This window comes from Cynoglossus semilaevis, chromosome 20 (assembly GCF_000523025.1).
Source record: "Cynoglossus semilaevis isolate Cse_v1.0 chromosome 20, Cse_v1.0, whole genome shotgun sequence".
Classification (NCBI taxonomy): Eukaryota; Metazoa; Chordata; class Actinopteri; order Pleuronectiformes; family Cynoglossidae; genus Cynoglossus; species Cynoglossus semilaevis.
Window position 1 is genome coordinate 12,299,932 of NC_024326.1, and position 10,888 is coordinate 12,310,819.

Sequence of the window (10,888 nt, forward strand, 5' to 3'; positions counted from 1 at the left end):
CTATTCACATGTGGTTAAATGGAATTTTTTTAAATATACATGTAAGATTTTGTTTTTTAGAAATTTTAAATTTTAAACAACTTTTGAATGTATTTTATATAGTTTTTTCTGTCTGTATTTTACATATATATTTAACATATATACTGTATCTACATAGTGTTTGCAGTGACCTCTACAATCTCTTTCTTCAGTCTTTTCCCGATGCCTCATGTGATGATGACACCATCACAAGTAAAATAGCTGACGACGACGATGATGATGATGAAGTTCATATAGAGTCTGAAGACATCTGTCAGGTGCTTCAGTATGAGTATCACATTCTGTTCTCCTGCAGTTACAGTACACCTGTGCTGTATTTCAGGGCTTTCACACAGGGTAGGTCACACACAAATAATTCAAATACCATCTTTGACACGTTATTTGGACATCATTTGTATATTTTATTCAACAATACTGAAATTTCAGCTACTTTTACATGTTACAGAGGGAAGGAGCCTCTTATTAGAGGAGGTGTGGAACTCAGTTCATCCGAACTTCAGACAACGTCTTCAAAACAGTCCCCTCAGTACAATCAGTCAGGAGGTAAAAAACCCTGCAAACACTGTCACCAGCTTCATCATCGTTGAACTTTTGCACTGAGATCTCGTGTGTCTCTGTGTTTTAGGAGCATCCACTGCTGGGCCAGCCTTTTTTCAAGATCCATCCTTGTAGAACAGAGGAGTTCATGAGACCTGTTCTGCAGGCAGCTCATGATCAAAGCAGGTACAGCTACAAGACAACTCCTAGGGCTTCTTCTGCTCTAATGTACTTCAATTAAATCTGGCCATTTGTTGATCACCCACATGTGTGAAGCTACAGTGTGTCTGTGTGTGTGTGTGTTTGTTTGCACAGGCCAGTGAACTTTGTGTTAACTTGGCTCAGTGTGGTTGGTCCCCTGGTTGGTCTTGATGTTCCCTTGAAGTACTCCATCCTGCTCCAGTCTGAAGCCAATACCAGGGACTCTGAGTCGGACTGAAGCTGTATGCCTCAGTATGTCACACGTTTGATTATATCAATCGATCGTATCAATCAACTTGTTTATTTACCAACAGCAGTTATATTTATCTATTTTTAATGGTAAAAACCTGGTCTTTAACTACAAGTTGTAACTGATTTGCAGATAATTGTATTCTGGGGTTTTTTTCTTTTTGTCCCAATTTTCATTGGAATCAGACTTCTTTTGTCAATATTTGAACACAATGCAATATCTGGTGCATATTACATTTATTTTGAATAGCTGTAGACCTACTTTATGCAACCTGTACATTGAGTGTGGAGTTTATCTCAACTATGTCCAAGAGTGGGAGGATAGTGGAAGGATTATTAGTCTTTGTGCTGCTGTGGTTTGTTGCTGTGTGCAGATGTGCTGGTATGAAACCAGCTTAGTTTAGAAAGTTTGCTTACGTGACAGATTCAGTTGGACATTGGTAGATATGTTATCTTTAGGAGCTGGGCTCATGGTTTATGTATTGTCTTTTTTCTGGATCTTTTCTGTGTATTTGCTTCAGTACAGAGACACAAGGAGATACTTGTCTCCCAGCAGTGGTCCTGCAGAGAACCTAACCCTAACCCCAGGTCTGTAATCAAGAAGACAGCTTAACTTTGTGTTTTTTAAGGGTTTTCTCATGAATATAATGCAATCCCGAACCTTTAAGTTACACTGTTAGCTCCAAGTCTATGCTCAAACCCATATGAAATACAGATGCACTCAGAGTGAGCTCTAGAAGTGTATATTTGTGTCATATGTGTTGTTAAAGTTTGGATTAGTACTGGGAGATTTGTTGTTTTCAAGTGCCATATAAATGAAATATGTTATTATTATCTAGTCGTTGCTGTTTTGGTTTATTTGAAATATTTTTGATAGTTTTGCATCAGTAACAGCCTGTTGATCCACACTTATTCATTTAATTATAGACTACAGTATACTGTAGGTCCTGTCTGATACATTGCTCTTCTATTCTGTATTTGAAGAATCTTGGAGTCGGTCCAGGAACAGCTGACCCTGGTGTGGCCCCTGTGAGGCTCTTCAGAAGTACTCCTGCACTCTGCCAGTGCAGATATGAAGTGATTCCAGCGCACGCTTTAAAATGAACCCACGCAACCTTGTGCAAACAATTGCTTAAGGTTGTGAAGTAAAGGAAAGACCATATTAAATATTGAGAGAGAAAGAAGAAGAGTAACATTACAGACATCGAACATGTGTAAGTTTCTACTATGTTATATGGAGGGTAACTGTTCAGGGCTGTAACCCGGGGAGCCATTGTACTAAGTTGTGTATCAATATGTTATAATATTTGAATGTAAACATAATCTTCTCTCTACTGTTTCCTGCCAAACTATTTCTTAACAATTACATATAGATGTATCCCCCTCGCCCCCTCAGAAATATTTTTGGGAAACGGAAGAAACAAAAAATGTGTAATTTAGTAAAAATTAAAATAATAAAAATAATGTACAAAAACATAATCGTGATACAGTATGTACGTTGGAACTGTAAAAGTGAATGGAGACTAAGGCCCTCCTTTGTCGACTATGATTGGCTGCACTGTGTATCCTCTGTACGTGATCTCTATGCTCATTGGTGGGTTTTAGAAGAAGCCAAATAATGGAGAAAAAATAATAATGTGTTGAATTCTTGTCTCTTTTTAAAACACCAATGGGCCCCAGGTGAACATGTATAGAAGAGTAACAAAGTATTATTAAAAACATACGTTTTTTGACGTAAATAGAAAGAAGAAGTGTACATTTCTGGTAGCACACAGCTATCAGAGGCGTGTCGTCATAGGGGGGCAGGAACCTACGGTCTGCTTCACTACATCTTCTCCCGTCTCCTAATTTAGGATTTATTCTTGCCATTCACATCTTTCTCTTCTTTACTGTCTTTATGTATATACAGATTGCTTCACCGTAGTCACTTAACGGCAACGAACACGGTATTTAAATCATGACGGGGCCGCCGAAGCGTCAAGACACACGGAAATTGTTCGAGAATTTATCCGGAGATGGAAAATCTATCGCAGTGCTGACCAGCGGAGGAGATGCCCAAGGTAAAAAAAAAAACTATATTCCTGTACCAATTAAGTCACCTGTCCCTGAGCAGAAAGATTAATTTAGTAAAGAACGAGATTTTTTTTTTAAATTATTTTTTTGCCAAAGCATCGTCCGATGATGGAACCAGGAAGGTTCATTTTTTTTCTATCTTTGAAGATAAACTCAATATAATAGTTTTTGTTTTTTTTTTAAAGACGAGTTTTACTCCATCACATCAGTAAATGAATGTCAAGGTCATGTTGAATGTTGTCTAAAAGTTGTTTCCGGGGTCGGAACCGAGGGTTCGTTACGCAACAGTTAAGTCTAACGTTCATCACCCGCTCATCTGTGGCTCAGGGAAACTGTGTTCATTTAAGGTGATTTAGTGGTGATAATAACATCTTCAATGGCTGCAGCTGCAGAATGATCCACAGGTGACAACTGGATCATCCACACGAATACAGTCTGTCCTTATGGTGAATGTGTACGTGCAGAGATCAGCATCACGCACCGAGTGTTGGTGAAGGACGACAGTCCTCACAGGTTCATAGAGACGGTTTAAATAAAGACGATTAAATAAAGATACAGATATAAAACGTTGCAAATAGCAGAGATACTTAGATGAAAAGTCTTTTAAACGACTGTAAATTTAAACCGTATAATAATGTTTGTTACCAAATCTAAATAACCAAAGAGACCAGATTGATTTAAATCAAAGTTCAGTGACAGAACAACTCATTCCATTATAAATCATTGGGAGTAGCACTGGTCTGACTCTGCAGACGGGTGTTTGTTTTGTTTTTTTAAACACAGATCAAAGCTTTGGCTCCAGAACTGTTGTGTTGTTATCATTGACTCTGACAGGAATTTACTGTCATTCCTGTATCTAATTTCACTAAGTGCTACCGGTCCAGACGGTTATGTTTTGGCAGAGGACCTTCGTGCCTTGTCCTATTTCTTTCACCTTGACCCAGAGTTGTGTCCTGGTTGACAGTAGGTCTGTTTGTTGACACCTTCACCCTGGAATGTCTGAGCTTCTGTTCTTTTCCCAGGCATGAATGCAGCGGTGAGGGCCGTGGTCCGTATGGGCATCTATGTTGGAGCAAAAGTCTACTTCATCCATGAGGTGAGTGAAAAATGTTTCTGTTCAAAATCTTCACCAGAACTCGACTCCACAATGTCCTTATCAGACTTTTGAGGTAGTCGGTAAATGTCTTTGTTCTCACCAAATATAGCCCTAAATGTAAAATTTAATTTTCCGTTTTGCCAGGGTTACCAGGGGATGGTGGACGGAGGAGATAACATCAAAGAAGCGACGTGGGAAAGTGTCTCCAGCATGTTGGAAGTGGTGAGCTAGACTAAGAAGTCCAAAGAGACGGATGTGATGTTGAATTTGGGGAAACCCAGGCATTGCACCATCGGGTTTTCATTATTGGAAGAAATAACAATAACGATTCTTACAGATATTACATAATTATGCTAATATCGGGCATAAATAGGGGCATCCCTATTTATAAGTTTAGTATTTGGGTAACAGTTCACTGACTATTCTAACTCTGTTTGACCAAATTATAACTTGTTGCTTCTTCAGGGTGGAACTGTCATCGGCAGCGCCCGTTGTAAAGATTTCCGTACTCCCGAGGGACGCCTGAAGGCAGCATACAACCTGGTGAAGCGCAGCATCACCAACCTGTGTGTGATTGGTGGAGACGGCAGCCTGACCGGTGCCAACCTGTTCAGAAAAGAGTGGAGCGGCCTGTTGGAGCAGCTTCTCCAGCAAGGTGACCTTTCTTCCACTGAAGGTTATGTCACGCCGTGGTTCTGTTTCTCCATGTCTGTGTCCGTCCGCAGGTCTGATCACTGAGCAGGAATCCTGCTCCAACTCAACGCTGCACATTGTCGGTATGGTGGGCTCCATCGATAATGATTTCTGTGGCACTGACATGACCATTGGCACTGACTCTGCCCTGCATCGCATCATCGAGGTGGTGGACGCCATCATGACCACTGCTCTGAGGTGAAAAAGAAAAGTCAAAACAACAACAGGCAGATGAAAGGTGGACTTAGTGCAAAAGTTTCAAGTGTTAAAAAATTCTTCTATGGTTCGACTTTATGGTTCACTTTCACACCTGTGACCTTTAACCCTGCAAACCTCAATCAACTTGTCACCAAACTCTGGTTAAATGAAATAGCAAATGTAATTTTTGAAGTTTAAAGAGTCACTGACATAAACATCCCATTAACATTTATAAATAAATGTAAAATTAAATAAAAAAAAGTAATTTGATGTAATTTAAACATTTAATTTAGTCAAAACAATTAATCTTATTTAACTTAAATTTTATTTAATAAAATTATATATTACTGATGTTTTACAATTTTGATTTGAATAATATTTGAATTTTTATCAATAATGTTAATATTTTTATTTTGACATTAAAATGTATTCTTTTGTCTGTTAATTTAATATATATAAAATATATATATATATATATAAAAGTTGCACTAGACATGAGGCTGAGAAAAGAAAAGAAATGTATCGTATTATTCATTTATTATAAATTCATCAGTCAGATCAGGTGACAATTAGTTTAATTAATGAAATCAGGTTAAAAAATAAATGGACGTGGTCAACTTTGGGCTAATGAATGTTAACTTATAACAATGACAGTTTAATTAAAATCAAGTCTGTTTCAGTTCAGTTCAGTTCAGTGTTTTAACACAGTGGTTTCTTCTTCTTCCTTTGTCTGGTTGTTGTGCAGCCACCAGAGGACGTTTGTTCTGGAGGTCATGGGCCGACACTGTGGGTAGGAACTGTTCCTGTTTTTCTGGTTGGGAACTTTTTTTTTTTTTTTAACTCTCAGTTGTAAAGTACAAGAAGAGCATTTAGTTACATTTAGTTTGTATATCTTTTTATATCTTTTGACAAAAATGTTTAGATAAAAAAAAAATCAAAAGTCAACATCTACCATAAAAAAGAATATATGATTTTCCAGTATTTATTGTTTTATTTTCTCCGTGTGTACGTCCAGATACCTGGCTCTGGTCAGTGCTCTGGCATGTGGGGCTGATTGGGTTTTCATCCCTGAAATGCCCCCAGAAGATGGATGGGAGGAAACCATGTGTCATAAACTGTCTGAGGTAACACACACAATCACACACACACACACACACACCCATGATGTACAAGAGTCTAGCAGGGCTATGTTCCCAACACACACATAGACACACAATCACACACACACTATTAAAAAATCATCTTTACATGCAACTGACTTTTTATTATTATTATTATTTTCTTAGAACCGTGCAGAAAGAAAAAGGCTGAACATTATAATTGTAGCAGAAGGTGCCATCGATTGTCAGAACAAGCCAATCACGCCGGACTATATCAAGGACGTGAGTTCACAGCTGTCTTTGTGGAGCATATCAGATTTTTTAGTTTGCATTTCTTGAGCATCACACTTTTACTGTCGTTTCTTTTGTCTCTTCTTTTTTTCACTTCATGTATTGCTTGTCTACCCAGCTGGTGGTCAGCCGCTTGGGTTTTGACACAAGGGTCACCATCCTGGGCCACGTCCAGAGAGGTGGGACCCCCTCTGCCTTCGATAGAATTCTGGTAACTTATACACACGTTGTCATTTAGCTCCTAATGTGTTTGTTGTGATTCTCTGACACTTGTCCATCACAGACCAATCATGAAAATTCTAATGATGAGATGAGATGTTGTTCTGAGCGTGACCTTCGTGTGAACCCTGCAGGCCAGTCGTATGGGGGTGGAGGCAGTGCTGGCGTTATTAGAGGCATCTACCAACACCCCCGCCTGCGTGGTCTCTCTGGTCGGGAACCAGGCTGTTCGCCTGCCGCTGATGGAGTGTGTTCAGATGGTGAGATCACTGTATTAACACGAGGGTAGAAGGTGAAACCGGACAGACAAGTGATGGTGCTTTATTTGTCATACACTGACCGTGTTGTTATTGCAGTTTTCATATTTTCATTCAGTAAAAAAAAAAGGACCATTTGTTTCTTGTTTCCTCAGACTCAGGAAGTCCAGAAAGCCATGGATGAGAAGAAGTTTGACGAGGCCGTCGGACTCCGTGGAGGGTATTTTAATTCTTTTTAATTAAAATTTTTAGAAAATTTCACATTTTTTAGTTTTGCTTAACAGTTAAATTTGTATGTTTTTTTTATTCATGTGCAGGAGCTTTGAAAACAATCTGACGACCTACAGACTCCTCTCTAACCGCAAAGCCGACTCTGAACTTCCAAATGTAAGTCATCAGTAAAATTACAAAATAAACAAAGTTTGATAGGTTCATTAGGAAGAAGTATTGCAGTACTGTATGAATACATACACACACTGGGTGAATCTGTCAGAGCTTCTTCAACGTGGCCGTGCTGAACGTTGGCGCTCCAGCTGCTGGTATGAACGCCGCTGTTCGGTCGGCCGTCAGAGTGGGAATCACCGAGGGTCACAAGATGTTCGCAGTCAGTGACGGCTTTGAAGGGTTTTACAAAGGGCAGGTGAGAAATGAGAGACCGCTCCGCCTGGGGTTTTACTCTGTTACTCCCCTTACAGGACTGTGAGAATCTCAGAAAGTGCTGTGAAAATTAAGCTAAAATTGATTCTCATGAAACAGCATCAGGAGTCAGAAGGACGTCCAGTGTACGATCTGTGCAACTACAATAAAGAAAAAAAAAAAGATTTAAATTTGACTTTTTCTTAGCATGAAGTGACTTTTAAATAAGCACATATTTAAAATCTTTTCATGTCTAAAATATTTCTTGTAAAACACCACATGACAATGTAGTTTTGTCTGTTTTTTAATTTTTTGAACCAAATATTTATACTCAGATTAAAGAGATCAAGTGGGGGGACGTTGGAGGATGGACTGGTCAGGGAGGGTCGCTGCTGGGGACAAAACGGTGAGTCACACATCAACCTGTTTGTTCAAGTTTGAAAAATGATACTTTAAAAACTCAAAGCACTTCTTATTTCTTGAGTTTTAATTCTCAGTTTTCGCCCTTCTTTCATCAGAACTCTTCCTGGGAAACATCTGGAGAAGATCGCTGAGCAAATCAGAATTCACAACATCAATGCTCTGCTTGTTATTGGAGGATTTGAGGTACTTTATACTGTGTTGGTAGTGTTTGGTTTGTTTTTATAAAAACTTTAAATGTTTCTATAACAACAATAAAACATAAATTATTCACACTAAGTTGACCCCAGGTGTGAATGCCAGTGTAAATGATTGTGAAGGACTGGTGAGACCCCACCCTGCCCTGATGGACAGGTTGAGACATTAAAGGCTCCCTCTGGTGGTCACACTAATAACTCTGACCTGTGCTCCCAGGCTTTTGAGTCCGTGCTGCAGTTGTACCAGGCCCGAGCCGACTTCCAGGAGTTTTGCATCCCACTGTGCGTGCTGCCGGCCACGATCAGTAACAATGTGCCAGGTACCGATCTCAGCATCGGTGCTGACACGTCTCTCAATGCCATTGTGGAGGTACGATCCAGAAAAATGGGCTGAAGCTGCCGCTTTAAAAAAAAAAAAGTCCCTTTGTATCTGCAGCTCCTCATCACTGTGTCTGCGTTTGATTCTGGGATTAGAAATTGACTGATTTACCTGCAGAACAAACACAGGAAATATTTTTGTCCAATACATATTCAAAATACATTATCATATATTTTTTATGACAGTAAAAATATATGAATATATGGGAAATAATTACATTTTAATGATGATTAAATAATAAGTATATTAAAGGCTAATAAACAACAAAATCAGTTGTATTTCAGAAATGCACTAAATATGTAGCATTTTACACCTAAAGAAATGGATGAATCGATCTTAAACAATATTTCTGTTTTCGTGTTTCGTGTTTGTATGTGTGACAGACCTGTGACCGTATCAAACAGTCCGCCAGCGGCACCAAGCGGCGAGTTTTCATCATCGAGACCATGGGTGGATACTGTGGCTACCTGGCCACTGTGGGGGGGCTGGCTGCTGGCGCCGACACCGTCTACATCTTTGAGGAGCCGTTTGACATCCGCTATCTGCAGGTGAGAGAGCCCACTTAGTTGAGATTAAACTGGTGGTTCTCAAACTATGGTTAACCTATCACAAGTGGTACACTTGGTCTTTTTAACAGAATTTGTTTTTTAAAAAGAAATCAATTAATTAAAAAAAAATAGTACATTTGGCCGATACATAATCTGCTGTATTTAATGTTGGTGATGATTGGAGTTGGTATTTGATGCATAGAAAAGAAGTCTATTATTGTCAAACATGTTTTCAGGCCAACGTGGAGCATTTAACGGAAAAGATGAAGACGAGCATCCAGAGAGGTTTAGTTCTCAGGTGGGGAGATCAACTCTTCAGCCCCTTCTGCAAACATTAAAGTAAACTAGTGATGTCTGTCCTAAAGTCCATAACATGGGTTCAGTAACCGCTCACCGTCATGAACTGCTCTGTCCTGGTTCAGGAATGAAAACTGTAACGAGAACTTCACGGCTGACTTCATCTACCAGCTGTACTCTGAGGAGGGTCGCGGTATCTTTGACTGCAGGAAGAACATCCTGGGTCACATGCAGCAGGTTGGACAACAGTGTGATGTCATCAGGCAGCCATTTACGCTCATATTTTGTGGGTGGGGGGATTTGACAGACGAGCCGAGTCTGAGTCAGATGGATGGATACTGTGAACGAATGTAAATAATGTGTATTATTAAACCAAAGAAATGTGTTGTCACCTGCCCACAGGGGGGCGCTCCATCTCCTTTTGACCGAAACTTTGGCTCCAAAGTGGCTGCCAAATCGATGCAGTGGATCACTCAGAGTCTGCAGGAGTCTTATAAAGGAGGTGAATCAATGACATCATGAACACTCAGTGCACTGACAACATGTAGGACTAACTCTGAGTCCTGGGTGCAGGGCGGGTGTTCGCCAACTCGGAGGAATCTGCCTGTTTGTTGGGGATGCGTCGCAGAGCTCTGGTGTTCCAGCCTGTGTCACAGCTGCACGAGCAGACGGACTTTGTGTAAGAAAAAAAAGAACTCTGAACCTTAAGTTTAGTTTTTAAAGTGAATGTGATGAAACAGAATTCTACTAAATACTGAAAGAGCTGGGGGGCTTGTGTTTGTGTGACCTTTTGTTCCTTCTGACCTTTAACCCACCTTCTATTCCACCCTATTGTTGCATGTGAAGACATCGGATCCCAAAGGAGCAGTGGTGGCTAAAGCTGCATCCACTGATGAAAATTCTGGCCAAGTACAAGACGAGCTACGACGTGTCCGATTCTGGACAGCTGGAACATGTGACCCACATCCGACCCAAAGAAACCAGCAACAGAGCAGCCATCTGAAGAAGAGCAAACATGAGCAGTTGCTCCAGTGAACTGACACATATTTAATTAACTTAAATAGATATTATGATGAGGATATATATATATATATATATATATATATATATATATATATATATATATATATATATATATATATATATATATATATATATATATATATATATATATATATATATATATATATATATATATATATATATATATATATATATATATATATATATATACACACACACACACATACATACATATATACACATACATATATATGAAGAGCGAGCAGAGTCTATTTATCAGATATATAAATATGTGTCATCTACATACTCAAACAGTATGTTTAATGTTTATATATAGTTACTGTATATGTAAACATTAGAGATACTGTTTAAGTTTGATAAAGTTGTAGCTTTGTTATCATAAAGTTGGGGGCCATCTATAATTTACAGGTTGTC

The 10,888-nt window shown here is 39.1% G+C and overlaps 2 protein-coding genes across 3 annotated transcripts in view; both read left to right on the top strand.

Annotated features, from left to right (window-relative positions):
- Nucleotides 1-2,490, top strand: part of atg10 (ATG10 autophagy related 10 homolog (S. cerevisiae)) — a 3,928-nt gene extending 1,438 nt beyond the window's left edge. The window contains exons 4-9 of the mRNA XM_025052448.1: nucleotides 60-375; nucleotides 485-582; nucleotides 665-762; nucleotides 892-1,029; nucleotides 1,548-1,614; nucleotides 2,011-2,490. Of these exons, the coding sequence (XP_024908216.1) occupies nucleotides 60-375; nucleotides 485-582; nucleotides 665-762; nucleotides 892-1,015 (636 nt within the window). The 3' untranslated portion in view covers nucleotides 1,016-1,029; nucleotides 1,548-1,614; nucleotides 2,011-2,490. The remainder of the gene's footprint in view (nucleotides 1-59; nucleotides 376-484; nucleotides 583-664; nucleotides 763-891; nucleotides 1,030-1,547; nucleotides 1,615-2,010) is intronic.
- LOC103396649 (ATP-dependent 6-phosphofructokinase, platelet type-like) lies at nucleotides 2,103-10,534 on the top strand. 2 transcript variants are annotated; one of them, XM_008334822.3, is made up of 23 exons: nucleotides 2,103-2,240; nucleotides 2,936-3,086; nucleotides 4,122-4,195; nucleotides 4,340-4,417; nucleotides 4,661-4,850; nucleotides 4,921-5,086; nucleotides 5,832-5,876; nucleotides 6,102-6,210; nucleotides 6,373-6,468; nucleotides 6,596-6,688; nucleotides 6,831-6,956; nucleotides 7,109-7,173; nucleotides 7,271-7,340; nucleotides 7,447-7,593; nucleotides 7,925-7,995; nucleotides 8,108-8,195; nucleotides 8,424-8,576; nucleotides 8,969-9,133; nucleotides 9,370-9,431; nucleotides 9,556-9,667; nucleotides 9,833-9,932; nucleotides 10,004-10,109; nucleotides 10,277-10,534. In XM_008334822.3, exons 2-23 carry the CDS (start codon nucleotides 2,984-2,986, stop codon nucleotides 10,431-10,433), a joined length of 2,376 nt encoding a protein of 791 aa, XP_008333044.1. In that variant the 5' UTR covers nucleotides 2,103-2,240; nucleotides 2,936-2,983; the 3' UTR covers nucleotides 10,434-10,534. The 2 variants fall into 2 exon arrangements, with proteins under 2 accessions (XP_008333044.1, XP_008333043.1); XM_008334821.3 differs by lacking the exon at nucleotides 2,103-2,240 and adding an exon at nucleotides 2,642-2,841.
- Nucleotides 10,535-10,888: the final 354 nt, after the last annotated feature.